Source organism: Verticillium dahliae, genomic scaffold (genome assembly GCF_000150675.1).
Source record: "Verticillium dahliae VdLs.17 supercont1.1 genomic scaffold, whole genome shotgun sequence".
Classification (NCBI taxonomy): domain Eukaryota; kingdom Fungi; phylum Ascomycota; class Sordariomycetes; order Glomerellales; family Plectosphaerellaceae; genus Verticillium; species Verticillium dahliae.
This window is the reverse complement of record NW_009276921.1, coordinates 1010242-1025133: the sequence shown is the minus strand read 5'-3', so window position 1 is coordinate 1025133 and position 14892 is coordinate 1010242. Positions and strand designations below refer to the sequence as shown.

Genomic DNA, 14892 nt, shown 5'->3' with positions numbered 1-14892 from the left:
CTGTTCAATGGACCATAATAAAAACAGCCACCTATCCTCAAGCTTGCCTCTCCGTTTTCGCTCAATGGGGCCGAGCGCCGCCGGTCGCGCGGTTCGGTCGCGGACCGCCCTCCGCCGGACGCCGACATGGCGACCCGCAAGCGCTTCCTGGCGCGCAGCCTCCTGGCGCCGGCGCCGGCGCCGCTGGGGTACCCGCCGCCGAAGCCGAACCAGACGGACATGAACGGGCACCCGCTCGTGCCGGGCGAGGAGGACCTCATCGGCTTCGTGACAACGGGGGCGTACTGCCTCAGCGAGGGGAGGGCGAGGGCGATCGGGTCCATTGTTGTCGACAGGGTGGTCGAGGGGCTCAGGGACGAGGCACGGAGAAAGAAGGCCAAGGGGCATGTGCGCGAGACCAACTTGTGCATTGTGAGGAATGCCGGGGAGGGCGTGGGATGGCTTGCGAGGTGGGAGGTTGCATGAGCAATAGACGTGCTGGGCAGCCAACGCGACTATGATTCCGTTACCAGCGCGATAGGCACCGTCACAACGTAGCACCAGAATGGCAGCACATGGCATGCTTGCACAAGGTATTCAAAGGCGAACAAGACGTCTTCTCAGTGAAATTCATAATGCATTCATAGGATCCATGTCCTAGCTCGTGGTATAGATCCTAACCAGCCCATCTTAGGCAACCGGAAAACAAAACAAGACGCCTGCCTTTTTTTTTCTCTCCCTGGAAAAATCAACGCCTTTGAAAGAGAATGCGTGTTTGCAAAATCGCCGCACGCCATAACACGCCTGAGCACGCGCACGATGATGCGTGTGCCTAGTCCTCCTCACTGACCTCGCTCTCCTCGCCGGCGTCACCGCTGTTGGCCGCCTGCTCGAGGGCGTCCTCGAGCTCGGCCTCGAGGTCCATGTCGTCGTCGTCGTCGTCGTCGTCGTCGTCGTGGCCAGCGTGCGCCTCTTGCTGGACGTACGTCTGCTGCTGCTGTGCAGGCGCGCGATCGACGTCCTCGAACATCTGGTTGTACTCTTCGTCCTCACTGTCTTCGTACTGCTGCTGCTGCTGCTGTTGCTGCTGTTGTCCCTCGTCGTTGACGGGGCTCGGCAGCTTGAACCCCTCGATCCCCCTGTCCTCTTCCTGGTCCGACTCTCCATCAGCGTCGTCGGCCTCGGAGTCGCGCAGAAACTCGGAGAAGCGGCGAAACGCAATCTTCTGGGCCGGAAAGGCGGGGGAGAATTCGGTGCCGCTGCGGGCGTTGGCGGGCTCGTCGGGATACTCGACGGTGAGGCCAAAGTCGTCGTCGTCGTCTTCGTCGTCGTCCTCGTCGTCCATCTTGGCGGGCTTGCGCTTCTCCTTGACCGGCGGCGGCGGCGGCAGTGCGAGCTCGACCGTCTTGGCCTGCTTCTTCTCGGGGGCCGGACGGCGGGGCTGAGACGTGCTGCTGCTGCTGCTGCTGCTGTTCTTCAGCGCGGACGCCTTGGGTGCGGACGCTTTGGACGCGGCGGGTTTGGAGACGGGTTTGGAGGCGGGTTTGCGGGTGTCATTGGGGGTGTCACGGGCCGGCGGGCTCGTGTCGAGGTGCTCGAACTGTTGACGCAGGCGTTCAGGGTCGGTGGTCTCGGGGGTACGGGTGAGGTTCATGTTAAAGGTCGAGTCGACGCGGTCGAGGATGAAGGCCTTCTTGGCGTCGTCGAAGTAGAGGACATATTGGTTGCTGTCGGTGGAGCGGGTTCCAGCGTAGCCATAGGTGCCGCCGGCGTCGCTGTACGAGAGCTCAAAGTTGTCTTTGGTGCCGGGGGTTTCGGGTTTGAGCCTCGCGAGGGCAGGTGCCTGATCGGAGGAGAGCTGGGGTTTGTGGTTGTCTAATGGGCTTTGGTCAGCTTCTGCTTCCCGACGGCAGGAGAGGGAGTCCGTTCGATGCCGGTTGGGGGGGGGAAGGGGAAACGTACATCGTACGCTGGTGAAGACGTCCTTCTGGGTGCGGCCAAGAAGGGTATCACTCAGCAGCACGGGGTATTTGCCCAGCTTGGTGGGGTCAATGAGACCATTTGCGATGCCATTTGCGAGTCCAGCGGCGATGCCAGACGAGCCGTGCTTCGAAGCCGCCTTCTCCCTCTGGTTTGGGCGCAGGGCAGACATGGTGCTCGGTGGGCGAGGGCGAGGGCGTTGATGAAAGTGGTTGAGCAGCGTTCGCGAGGGAGGAGGCTGGCGACGAGTCGTGGTAGAAGTACCATGGGTGCCAGAGCCAGAGACGGCAGCGAGGCCAGCGCCAGTGTCAATCCCCGGCGTGGTGGTGCTTGTAGGGGTGCTTGTAGGGGTGCTTGTAGGGGTGCTTGTAGGGGTATTTGTAGGGGTCGGGCCCCTGGAGACAAGATCCGCACCACTAGACGCAGCCGGGTGGGGTGCCATGGGGGCCATCAGTGCTGGGCTCCCACCCTCGTGGTCCTTTCGTACCTTACCTACCTAGGTACCTGTAGGTAATGAAAGCGGGAGATGGACAGGTCGCTCGCTTTCTGCTGCCGTCTCACTGGTGCAACGCTGAATCGCAGCCGGTGGTCGAGAGAGACTTCCGGCGTGGGATGGTGTGAGGGTGCGCTGACTGATCCTGCTGCAGGGCTGACAGTACTGGCTATGAGGTGAGGCGAATGGGCAAGTCACGGTGCCTGTGATGATGGTGTTTGCCAACCAAATGCCAACAGTGGTGAATGAAGCTGGCGGACAAGGCGGCCTTGTCGTATTGTCTCTTTCAATGTTCGGTTGCCACGGTAGAGGGTGTTAGTGATCGGATATTCTTCATGTGTTGCCTTTATTGAGCGGTCGCCGCCTTGTTGATTCAAACAAAGTCCAGAGGAGTTTCTTCAATGTCATTCTGATTGTTGCAGAAGCAAGCGAGAAGCGGACAGCGGACGTGACCAGTCTTCAAAGCAAACGAGCATCAGAAGAGTGCCTGCCAAAACCTGGGCCCTCAAGGTTTGACACGTCGTCCAACAAAAAGGTTACTCCATCAAAGGCACTGCCTTCCATACTCTGTGGCCCGAGGCGCCTGCCACATTTGACTCTCAGGACGATATGCTTCATTTTGGCTTGTGCCGATGCCCACCATCACGGGATATGCCATTCCATCGACGGGTTGAATGCGTGAGTTGAGGGAGGCTATAGTCATACATGTTGTCCGTCTGGGCATGTCTTGTCGGACCCAGCTCATCATGATTTATTACATGATGCCAGGTAGATGAGTATCGACACAAGATCGAGAAAGACACCATGATGCCGAGTTCGATCAGCGTATGCAAGCAAAGTAGCTTCGGTCCTACGGACGATCCGCGTCTTGCTGGCGTTCAACATTCGTGATGACCTCGGATCTCCATCAAGCGAATGGCGGGGGAGCCGGGGGAGCCGGGGGAAAGCAGACACCAAGATGCGTAGCTCCGAGCTCGGCGATAAGATAAAATGGATCAAACGATTGAGGGAGTGGCTGTACTGGTTTGAGCGGTATATGGGTTATGCAGCCAGTTCATGGAGCTGGCCATCCTTCAATTCACAGCAATTCCATTGTGGGTTCCCACCTTACGTAGCCTTCAGCTGGGACACGACCTACATGCTTGCGATCAAGCGCAAATTGGTCAAGAATGAATGTAAAACCTGACGACCCAAGCTACTAAGTAGATGGTCAACAAAAAAAGTTCATCAAGGTTGGGACTACAGAAACACGCCGCGGCTATCACCGGAAGCAGCATACCCCACATGCAACTAACCATAGGGTCTCTCTCCGCATCAGAAGCATCAGAAGCCTCAGAAGCACCGCTCAAACGGGTATACCCCTCGTAGCGCAGACAACCTCGGATCAAAGTGGCTCTTAATGGTCCTCGAGGCTCGGCAGCCCACGGTAAAGCAATTCCCCTGCTCGTGCGCCCCCAGGTACGGTCCCCACCCCCCCTCCCAACCCCCAACCCCCCAAGGTCCAAGGTCCAAGGTCCAAGGTCCAAGGTCCAAGGCCCAAGGCCCAAGGCCCAAGGCCCCAAGGCCCAAGGCCCCAAGGCTCAAAGGCTCAAGGCTCAAGGCTCAAGGCTTACCCCTCCCCCCCTGGAACCCGTAGTGACCACCGCCTTGGACCTGTTTGAGCCGAGCCCAAATATATTCTTCTCCTCGACGTGAATCTCGCGCCGCAACCTGCCTTCATTCACATCCCTCTCTCCACCTCTCCCTATACCCATTGCGCCGCCGAGGTCACGTCGAGCGAGCAGCTTGCCGTCGAGAGTCCCCCAATTGACCTCCTCTGCGCCCCCTCCACCTCGCCTCCTCTGCCGAGACGAATCATGTCCGCCGTCAACCGCAGCATCAGGACTGCCACGAGATCGCTGCGCTTGCCATCGCAGACCGTCCGCCTCGCAGCTCCCCTCCGTGCCGGCCTCGCCTCCACCCACCTCAACGCCTCCACCGCGTCTGCCCGCACTTCCTCCTCTACTTCTCCCTCCTCCGCACACAACTTCTCGACCGCTGCTGCCAGACAGAGCGGTGCCCCAGCCATGTCTTCCGAACCCAGAGAGTACGATCCCGAGATCAACGACATTGCCAACTATGTCCAGAACTACAAGGTCGACTCGGAGCTAGCTGTATGTCAATGTCGTCGCCGCCGCCCCTGCCCCCTCTGCACTGTCACCGGTTACCCGGTTACCCCTCCTTCGGCCGCCGTCCCTGCCTGCCCTGCCTGAACATGTTCTCTCTCTTTTTTTTCTAAACCCCCCCGAAAAAAAGATGAAAAATCTCAAACCTCCCGCCTCTTCACAGACATAATATTTTCCTTGCATCTGCTGACCACCGACGCACAGTTCGACACGGCGCGATGGGTCTTCCTCGACACCCTCGGCTGCGGCCTCGAGGGTCTGCGCTTCAAGGAGTGCACCAAGCTGCTAGGCCCCATCGTCCCCGGCACCACGGTGCCCAACGGCCCCAAGGTGCCCGGCACCGACTTCCAGCTTGACCCCGTCAACGCGGCCTTCAACATTGGCGCCATGATCCGCTGGCTCGACTACAACGACTGCTGGCTCGCGGCCGAGTGGGGTCACCCCTCGGACAACCTCGGCGCCATCCTCGCCGTCGCCGACTGGATCACGCGCACCAACAAGGCCGGCGGCAACCTCGCCAACGGCAAGCAGTTCACCATCCGCGACGTGCTCGAGGCCATGATCAAGGCCCACGAGATCCAGGGCTGCCTGGCGCTGCTCAACTCGTACAACAAGGTCGGCCTCGACCACGTCGTGCTCGTCAAGGTGGCCAGCACGGCCGTCGTGTCCAAGATGCTCGGCCTCGGCGAGAAGCAGATTGCCGACGCCGTCACCCAGGCCTGGGTCGACGGCCAGAGCCTGCGCACCTACCGCCACTCGCCCAACACCATGTCGCGCAAGTCGTGGGCGGCCGGCGACGCCTGCCAGCGCGCCGTCAACCTCGCGCTCAAGGTGCTCAAGGGCGAGCAGGGTGTGCCGACGGTGCTGTCGGCGCCCGTCTGGGGCTTCTACGACGTGCTCTTCAAGGGCAAGAAGTTTGAGTTCCAGCGCCCCTACGGCAGCTACGTCATGGAGAACGTCCTCTTCAAGGTCTCGTACCCGGCCGAGTTCCACTCGCAGACGGCCGTCGAGGCGTCGGAGAAGATCTACGGCCAGCTCCAGGCCCTCGGCAAGTCGGCCGCCGACATCAAGGGCATCACGTGCCGCACCCACGAGGCCTGCATCCGCATCATCGACAAGCAGTTCAAGCCCATGGACAACTTTGCCGACCGCGACCACTGCATCCAGTACATGTGCTCCGTCATGCTCGTCTTTGGCCGCCTCGAGGCCACCGACTACCCCGACGGCAGCGAGGCCGCCACGTCCGAGATGGTCGAGTCGCTGCGCAAGCGCTTCAAGTGCGTCGAGGACCCCCAGTTCACCAAGGACTACCACGACCCCGCCCTGCGCACCATCTCCAACGCCCTGACCGTCGAGCTCAACGACGGCACCGTGCTCGAGGAGGTCGTCGTCGAGGCGCCCCTCGGCCACCGCCTGCGTCGCGAGGAGGCCAAGCCCGAGATCCTCAAGAAGTACCAGAGGCACCTGGCCCCCCACTTTAGCGAGAACAAGGTCAAGCAGCTCGTCGAGCTCGGCCTCGACCAGCAAAAGCTCGAGTCGACGCCCGTCGACGAGTACGTTGATCTGTACGTCAGCAAGGACAGCAAGTTCATCTAAGTGTGCGTGCGTGCGAGGGAAAAGCAGTGTCAAGTGTGCGACGAGGTGGCCAGGATAGATGTTTGATCATGGAAATTGGATGTCTGTTCATCGTCATTTGACCTACTACTGAAGCTACCTAGGGAGTGATTTTGCTGTGCCGTGATCTCAGCTGACTAACTACACCATCTGGTCCGTTGCGCCGGCGTGCCTTGCATCGCAAATGGAAAACCAGCCAAGGTACACAGTGGCCCCGTGTGTACCATGTGCACATGTGCATCCCAGCACTTGTGCAACGCGAAGTGTCGCCCCGAGTGGCTCCCGGTTCTCGAGAGACTCCTTGGCCCAGAAGCCAGAAGGGGGGAGCTGACGAGGCCTGCATCGGCCCCACGGATGCTGAGGAGCCTCATTCGTACTGTGGCAGCGCGGGGCAGCCCGCGGCATGATCCAATGGGACTGACAGGCGGTGGCGCCGCTTTCCAGGGGTGCTTCGGGGTTCCTTAGGGGCTTGGTCGACCCCCCCAGTCCCTGTGGCCACTATCCGCTGTCGCTGGGCGGTCTCTCGGGTCCGTCAGGCTCACTTCCGCCTCTGTGACTGATCCAGTTTCACAACCATCGAGGTCAGACAAGGCCAACAGACGGGACACAACAGGGCTCCGCCTCCGCCGCCTTGTCTGCCGTGTTGCCCCCAATTTTCTCGACTCTAGACTGACCTAGCGAGCCGACTGGGCATCGGGCGGTCTGTGCCGGTGTTGGCGTGTTCGTTCTGTCGTATTCCCCGTTGCGGTACGAACGTACGTGGCTCGCCCACTTAGTAACTAGGCAGGTACTGCCTAGCACGTCTTCGACCCGAACATTCAAACGCTGTCGACTCTTTTCCCTCCTCCCCAACTCCCAACAGCAAAGCACCCTGCTACGGCATCGCTCACAGCACACAAGGAACCCTTCCACAGGCGAGAAAAAAAAACACCAGAGAAAACAAAGCGCACACAAAACGCCTTGGACCAACCGCCATCATGGCTGACCGCCAGACACTCATGGAGACCAACCGGTCGATCCGGACCATCAAGAACGTACGTAGGCAACAGCCCACCCCTCAGCCCCATGACCCTGGTCGCCGCCATCTTCAGCCCTGCGATGAACCCCGCGATCGATCAATTCAATGACCAGAGCTGACATGGCCTAGGAACTCGAGAACCTCCTCGAAAAGGGTGTCATCGACGACGATGCCTACGAGAACATTCACTCCATGCTCCCCGCCGAAGCCCCCCTTCGAGGCGGCGGCGGCAGCGCGCCCGCCCGCGCAACACCTTCCCAGGCTGCAAGCCCCGCGGCACCACCTCCGACCGAGGCCATGGCCAACATGAACATCGGCACCCAGCAGCAGCAGCAGCAGCAGCAGCAGCAGCAGCAGCAGCAGCAGCAGCAGCAGAGGGCGAGCCCTTCGCCGGCGCCTCCCTCCTACGCCAACTCGACGGGCGGCGCCGCTGCCCCTCCGCCCGGCCCCCCGCCTCCCCCGTCCAAGCCCATCCTCGCCCACGCCCGCGCTCTCTACCGCTACCAGGCGGCCGACTCGCGCGACCTCTCGTTCGAGCGCGACGACAAGATTGCCGTGCACGAGTACATGAACGCCGACTGGTGGATGGGCCGCAACTCTCGCACCGGCGCCGAGGGCATCTTCCCCAAGACGTACGTCGCCGTCGAGGCCGCGCCGCCGCCGCCGCAAGACCGCGCCGCCTACGCCGCGCCCCAGCAGCCGGGCTACCACAACCAGCCGCCGACGCAGCAGCTCTGGCCGCCGCCCCAGCAGCACCAGTACGCGCCGCCCCAGCCGCAGTACGGCCAGCCCGCGGGCCCGCCGCCCCAGCAGAACCCCTACAACTCGGACACGCCGCCGTCGGCCGTTGCCAACCAGCAGAGCGCGCCGGCAGACGGGCAGCACAAGGACGGCGCCGGCAAGGCGAAGGAGTATGGTGAGAAGTTTGGCAAGAAGCTTGGCAATGCGGCCATTTTTGGTGCGGGTGCCACGCTCGGTGGCAACCTTGTCAACAGCATCTTCTGAGGCGTCTTTTTTTTTTTTTGTTGGCGCTTTCTGTCGTTTTGGCTGGGTTGAGTGAACACAACCGCTGCTGCGCGTTGTGAGACAAGTCAGGCAACATGGGAACTGATAGAAGGGGATCGGGCGTTTTGGGTGCGGCGGAGGGGTTGCAGGCTTTAATGGCCCAGAAAAGCAGCAACCTCTGGCAGTTGCGCCGTTGGTTTCGTTTGTGGGCTTCTTTTCACCAGATGTTTGAATATTCGAAATAAAAGGCATCATTGACACTTCACCAGAGCAGGTTATCGACTCGCGCATATTTGGTCAGTGAATGGTTGCTGTGTGCTAATGTTAGGTGAGGAGATAGCACGATGCAAGGAAAGAGGTCAGCGAGCAGAGACGCGGACCTCGTGCCTTCCTGTCGGCAGAGTTGTTTTAAGCAGGCCGCTCCTTCCTCTGTTTGACGTCCTGTTGCCTAGGAGGAGCAGTCACGCATACCTCTCTCCTCCAACAAGGCATCTGTCGTTCCCTTCTGGCTTCTTCCCACATCCTTCTTCCCACATCGTCTTCCCACATCGCCTTCCTCGGTGGACGCAGACTTTACAGGCATCTTCAACGAATACGCAGGCCGCATGCCAACAGACGCAACAGATACCTCCTCTGAGATATCTTCGCACCGCTGACGTTAAGCCGTCAGATACATCACGCAGCCTGCCTGCCTCCTGCACTTCTCACACATCTTCGTAACTTGAGAGCTCCCAAGTCATGGCATCCGACACATGCATGAGCTCGGCTCACGTAGCCATCGAACGTGGCCCTATTGCCGACATGTCCGACTATCGCCCAACAGTTGTGGCCGACCCCAAACCCATCTTCCACAGATATATCCATAACGATGAGGCAATGCTGGCGGGCTATCTTGGCTTCGGCCACAGTCTTTGCAACCTGCGCACCATAGCCGTGAGCGGCCCAGTCTTAAAGTACGTGCCTGCCGCTTTCGCTCTCCTCGGCGTCCCAGAGCCTGGGTGCAAGCCGGGCGACAAGACCCGCGAGGAAGTTGCCTGCATCTGGGCGCTTGCCTTTCTGTTCAACGAAAAGACCCGTTCTGTGCTACCCGACACGCTCCAGAAGATCCAAGACAAGTACAAGATATCTTGGAGTGCCGTCCGCTCCCAAAAGGCCCAGAAGGAGCAGCTCGGTGACCCCAAACGGCGCGGCCAGATCCTCGCTGCTGTCCTGTTGGCCATGCACCGCGATATCCACGCCGCGCAGCAGATGCCGCCCGAGCAGTTTGAGTCCACCTTTGTGCCTGCCATTGTGGCTCTCGAAGATAACAACCCATGGGGTGCTCCTGTCTACATGCTGCCCATGATGCCGGGGGACAAGATCACCTGGCCTGATTGGGGTCCCATCAAGGGTCACTGCGGCTGCAAGGACGTGTGCGAGCCGCTCGAGGAGCACCATGTCGAGGTCTACCATCGCTGTCTGAGCCTGATCCGCTACACCATCTACCAGCTCGAGCCTACCTACTTCTACAAGCACATCGGCAAGTATATGAAGAACCAGCTGGACGGCCAGGTAGCCCTCGTCGCCGTCGCCAGAGTCAAGAGAGAGCAGATCGAAGAGGTCGCCAAAGTCCGCGCCAAATTGGTCGAGCAGCAGTCCAAGGGCAAGCCTGATGCCAAAGTCGCAGGCCCGGCGCAGGCCTGTCCATGCTCCCACATCGATGAGCTGGCCCATTGGCTCTCGAGTGGGATGCGCGGAAAGGTCCCTACAGATATCCTGCTAGAGTTTCAGAGCAATGTCAGAAAGGTCTACGAGATGGCCATCGAGCAGTACCCAGAGAGCGACTGGACCGAACAGGAAAAGAGGCTCATGTCAGAGAGCTTCACCTGGATGGTGTCCCACGGTGGCGGAGGGCTGTCTGGCCCGCCTCACTGGACCGACGAGGAGCGGAAGATGTACGCTAACCTCCACCAGCCCTTTGCCTTTCCGGCGGGCGCCAACGTCAAATTTGAGGTGAACCAAGCGAACGAGTACCTCGGTGCCTTGGTCGACTACATGAGCAAGGTGAAGCTTGCCGATGAGCATGCGATGAAAGCCATGTCGGAGAAGCAGAAGGCGGCCCAGGCCCAACGCACGCAGGAGGCCGCGGTCAAGTCGAACCAGGCCCATCATCACCAGCACATCGAAAAGTCACGCCTGCAGCAGCACCAGGAACTCATTGCTCGCATGGAAGACGTCGACTAAATGTCATGGATCACATTCTCGCCTGAGGAAAAGCGGAGACTGGAGAGGAGCTTGGAATATTACCACAGATATTCAGGCCAGGTGTGTTGCTAAAATCAAGAAAATGAAATTGGGTGAACGAGTACATAATCTCGCTTGTAGTAAGAAAACACATAGTCTACGACCACGTCAAGTGGCTAGCGGTCTAAAGCACACTCCTGTTTCTTTCGAGAATTCCTCTCTTACGAAATGAAACAGACAACACGCGAGCACAGACCCAATTGTAAAAGCAACGCCATTCACCACCTAGCACGTATATCCCTAAAGCTCGTGTCATCGGACACACCACCGGCACCGGCATGGCGCTCCCTCTAGCTCCTCCCCACGTCGGCCTTCCAGTCCTTGTCATCATCCACGTTGTTGACGACGCGCGCCTCCAGGCGGCCGCCGGTCCACTCGCGGATGCGTTTGCCGTAGATGTACATGGCCGGCAGCAGCAGGGCGACAGCCGCGAGGGCGCCGCTGTAGATGGCAAAGTTGACCATGAAGCCCAGGTCCTGGATCCAGTCCGTGACACGGAACGACATGGCGAAGCCGATGATGAGGCGAATGGAGGAGACGTTGACGAGGACGGGTCTGAAGTGCGTGTTAGTATACTATGTTTTGAGTAAAGAAATATTGACAGAGGGGAGCTTCAAGGCAGAATGCCGCAGAGGAAGAAAACGGAAAGAGGAGACTGACCCTGCAAACTGAGGATAGCTCTCGACGAGATAGACGGCAAAGATGGTGTTGGCGGTCAGGAAGCCGAAGCCGATGAAGAAGATGGCGACGAGCACGACAATGCTGGGCAGGGTGCGGACGTTCTGCGCGGCGTAGCCGAAGAGGAAGGCGCCGACGATGCCGGCGACGAGGGGCACGATGAGGCTGAGGAGGTGGGCCTCGGGCTCGCGGCGGCCGCCGTTGCGGCGGGCGTGGGCGTTGGAGATGAGGTCGGCGACGTAGCCGCCAAAGAGCCAGACAAAGGGGCTCGCGACGACGAGGGGCACGACGGCGATGCCGAGCTTCTCAAAGTCCCAGCCGGCGGCGATGAGGATGGAGGAGCCGACCTGGCCGGCGGCGCCCTGGATGGAGACGAGGAGCGAGCTGATGGCGATGACCCAGAGGACGTTGGGGAACAGCGTCGTCTTGAGCGTCTCCCACATCGACTTGGAGGCGAGGTTCCACTCGGTGCCGCAGTGCAGCATGCCAAAGTCGGTCTGGTTTGTGCGCGGGCCGAAGGCTGCCACGTCGAGGCGGGGACGCGTCTCACCTGGCTGCAGGAGGTAGACTTCCTTACCGGCTGGGGGAGGGGGCTTGAAGTCAGCCTGGGCACAAGATGGGAGAGGGAGCACGAGGGGGGTGGTTAGCGTAAACGTACCAAGCTCGTCGGCGCTGCGGACCCATCGCGTCTCAGGCACGAGGAAGATGATGCCGATCCAGGCCATTATGGCAACACCCGAGGTGAGATAGTAAATGAAACGCCAGTCGATCCTGGCTACGATGATGGGGCTGCCAGAAGGTTAGATGGATGGCTGAAAGAGATCGACGCTGCTAGGCTTTCTCACCTGGCAATACCCAAGCTGACAATGATCAAGCCTTGAGATGCGCCAATGGAGGCAATGGCTTTGTTTCGCTGATGGATGAACATAAAGTCCTGCACAATCAGCGGGATCAGCGCCTCCACGGCACCGGCGCCCAATCCCTGGAAGCAGCGAGCGGCGATATGACTGTCGAGACTAGTCGAGAAGCCAGCCCAGAGACCGCCAGCCCAGGCGCACGCGCCGGCGAGCAGAAGCACGGGACGACGGCCGATGGCGATGGAAAGCGGCACGAGGAAGAACGAGCTGATGCCATTGACGAGCAGCGGCAGCGAGGCCAAGAGCGCAACCTTGGACAACGGCGGTCCGCCGAGGCCGGAGAGGATATCAAGCGGGTTGAGGTTCACCTGGCCAGGCGGAACGAATAGGTTGATGTCGATCTGCCCGAGAATCTTGGGATCAATGCCCGTGTACTCGAGGACAAAAACGGGGACGAGGGCGCCGACGATGGCTTCGGCCGAGAGCGCCAGCGCGCCAACTATCAACTCGTCAGTCTTCCGCCGTCATTTTCGAGTTGTTGACACTGGGCGGTAAGCATCCGTTTCGTTGGACTCACAGAAGCAGAGAGCGCCGATGGCGAGCCATTTCCTCCAGTTTGGCAGGTTCAGGGGGTCCTTGGGATCCGGCGTGGGCATGGGAATGTACCGGATCTGGCCCCCCTCGAAGAGCTGAGTCGTCCCTACCACCAGGGCATCGGGTGACTCAATCCTCGCTAGTGGTGCCAGCTTTTCAGTCGACTCTGAGAATCTCTGATCGTAGTTCATATTCGCGGTCCTGGTGCGGGTCTGTCGGTGCGGTGCCGCTCGAGCTGTCCGCAAAGATGTGCAGTTGCAAGGGCGAGTCTAAGAGTCAAAGAGAGAGAGAAGCTTCAAGTACTTTTGGGGACACAACTCTGCGATTTCACACTATAGAGAATGGAAAGCATACCATGGAAACGAAACCAAGGGGAATGACAGGGTTGGCTGCAGGGTATGAGGGAACGATGAGAACTTAAATGACCTTGTACGCGGTTCAGAAACTCTATCATACAGTAATCCCTCGAATCACGCTCCATCCGACACACCTGTCATGGCGCTAGGTCCTCGGAGCCGTTGCTCGCAGTGCCAGTAGGTTTTCGAGACGAGCTTGTCGACAAAGAGTCTCGCTGCAAGTCGAATGAGGAGTGATTCTGAGACGGGTGCCGTGATGGGCATGACTTGAGGCTGTCTGAAGCGCACAGAAGTTCGGACGAACAAGGTCAACCCCTGTATTCGAACGTCCAGATTGGGGAGACTCTTGCGATACTTGTACACGGTCTTACCACGGAGGCTTGTATACTTTGGACATGGGAGTATCCGGTGGGTTCCCAGGTCGTGGTTGCTACCCAGCCATCCTAGTGACGCATCATCAGCGGGGTTCAACGATAGGGAACAGCCTTCCCGGTGGACTCCCTTACAAGATTGCTGCTGACGTACGAGAGGCCAACAAGGAGGGGAAAACACTAAACAACTGACTCGAGGAATAAATGGCACAGAACTCTACTCGCACGATTCACGCGGACACCACGACTTCGAGATGCGCGTGCAACGGTCTCGGTAGGGAACCATGCACTACCGCGTGCGAGCACCCTCAATGAGCAAAGAATACTTCGCGCCATTCCACGCCGCCCCAAGCAGAGGAAATCGTCACCTGTGGCGAGCCGGCTACCGCACACGCTGTTGGAAGTTTTGCATTCCTTCCATGCGCACGAGACAGTCTGGGGTGGTGTGGATGAAACGGATCAGGGGGTCACGAAAGTCGTGGCTCGAGCTCGAGACTTGGCTTCGACTAGCTAGATCGACCGTGCTCGCAAGCCTGCTGGAGTCGGATCTGGTTCCACTTCGACCTTGAAGGAGATAGTCTGATATTTGACGGTACAAACGCGGCCGTGGTGGTTGTCTCGACATCCCAGAATAGCCAAGACCCGTGAGCCGAGTGAGACGCCATGCTGGCAACATGTCACTTTCGATACAGCAAGATTTGGTCCCAAGCGTCAAAGCTGTGCATGCTGAGATTCTGGCACAACTACGATAAAACATTCCGTCTCTTGCCCGATTCAGCCTCGGCGCTCATCCGTGGTATAAGATTCAGCCCCTTCCTCCGTGACTCCAGGTCCCAGAAATGATTAACTCCGTCGGTCCTCAGCCGAGGTACGTAATGTCCAAGTGATCCCCTTTTCATGAGCATTGTATGGATTGGTGTCCGAAGAAAGACTCCGTTTGCATTTCGGCGAGTGAAAGAGTTCGCCGATCAAGAACAAGAAGCGGCGATTGCCACTAGGTGCGCTGCGTCGTCCCGAATGCTGTAGTCGCCGTTCCAAGGCGGAAACCCAACAGCAACATAGGCAAGGCCGTCTTTGTCTTCGAGCTCGTTTCTCAGAACCTCGAGGCGCAGAGACCAAACACGAAGCATCATGCGCTTGCGTTCACTGAAGACCTGGGCGAGCTCGTCTTCTTCTTGAGCAAAGTCGCTTGCGAGAGCCTCGAGTTCCTGCTCCTTCCGGTCCGCCAGCTTCTCCAGCTCGTTTGCCTGTCGTTCGAGCAGCTCTTCCATGCGCTTGGCCTGCCGGTCGCGCAAGACATTGATCTTAGACTGGTGCAGCCGCGCCATGCCATCTCGTAAATTGTACTGCTGACCAAGCTCCTGCAGGTCGCGTTCCGTCACGACGCGCTTGGGGAGCTCTGAGTCGAGACCATGGCCTAGGCCTTCGCAGTATGCCTCCATGTGCTTCAGTCTGATTTTGACACTGTTCTCGCTCTGCTGAAGAGTCATGCGGAGTTC

At 59.3% G+C, this 14892-nt stretch overlaps 7 protein-coding genes across 7 annotated transcripts in view; 4 read left to right on the top strand and 3 right to left on the bottom strand.

Moving 5' to 3' along the window:
• The window catches only part of VDAG_00312 (uncharacterized protein), a gene marked incomplete at both ends in the record, with an annotated part of 3045 nt that extends 2580 nt beyond the window's left edge, over window positions 1–465 (top strand). The window contains one exon of the mRNA XM_009651689.1: window positions 43–465. Within this exon, the coding sequence (XP_009649984.1) occupies window positions 43–465 (423 nt within the window). The remainder of the gene's footprint in view (window positions 1–42) is intronic.
• Window positions 466–811: 346 nt separating this feature from the next.
• On the bottom strand, window positions 812–2401 carry VDAG_00311 (uncharacterized protein; the record flags this gene model as incomplete). Its single annotated transcript, XM_009651688.1, has 2 exons — window positions 812–1854; window positions 1942–2401. 2 exons carry the CDS (start codon window positions 2399–2401, stop codon window positions 812–814), a joined length of 1503 nt encoding a protein of 500 aa, XP_009649983.1.
• A 1787-nt stretch (window positions 2402–4188) lies between these two features.
• On the top strand, window positions 4189–6213 carry VDAG_00310 (2-methylcitrate dehydratase; the record flags this gene model as incomplete). Its single annotated transcript, XM_009651687.1, has 2 exons — window positions 4189–4605; window positions 4822–6213. The coding sequence occupies exons 1-2, from the start codon at window positions 4309–4311 to the stop codon at window positions 6211–6213; spliced, it is 1689 nt and encodes a 562-aa protein (XP_009649982.1). The 5' UTR covers window positions 4189–4308.
• Window positions 6214–7208: 995 nt separating this feature from the next.
• On the top strand, window positions 7209–8254 carry VDAG_00309 (uncharacterized protein; the record flags this gene model as incomplete). Its single annotated transcript, XM_009651686.1, has 2 exons — window positions 7209–7265; window positions 7379–8254. 2 exons carry the CDS (start codon window positions 7209–7211, stop codon window positions 8252–8254), a joined length of 933 nt encoding a protein of 310 aa, XP_009649981.1.
• Window positions 8255–9055: 801 nt separating this feature from the next.
• VDAG_00308 (uncharacterized protein) lies at window positions 9056–10477 on the top strand (the record flags this gene model as incomplete). Its single annotated transcript, XM_009651685.1, has 1 exon — window positions 9056–10477. The coding sequence occupies one exon, from the start codon at window positions 9056–9058 to the stop codon at window positions 10475–10477; it is 1422 nt and encodes a 473-aa protein (XP_009649980.1).
• A 350-nt stretch (window positions 10478–10827) lies between these two features.
• Window positions 10828–12857, bottom strand: VDAG_00307 (uncharacterized protein; the record flags this gene model as incomplete). The annotated part of the gene is made up of 5 exons (XM_009651684.1): window positions 10828–11092; window positions 11198–11795; window positions 11874–12004; window positions 12061–12571; window positions 12650–12857. The coding sequence occupies 5 exons, from the start codon at window positions 12855–12857 to the stop codon at window positions 10828–10830; spliced, it is 1713 nt and encodes a 570-aa protein (XP_009649979.1).
• Window positions 12858–14361: 1504 nt separating this feature from the next.
• The window catches only part of VDAG_00306 (IBR finger domain-containing protein), a gene marked incomplete at both ends in the record, with an annotated part of 2133 nt that continues 1602 nt past the window's right edge, over window positions 14362–14892 (bottom strand). The window contains one exon of the mRNA XM_009651683.1: window positions 14362–14871. Coding sequence (XP_009649978.1) covers window positions 14362–14871 — 510 coding nt within the window. The remainder of the gene's footprint in view (window positions 14872–14892) is intronic.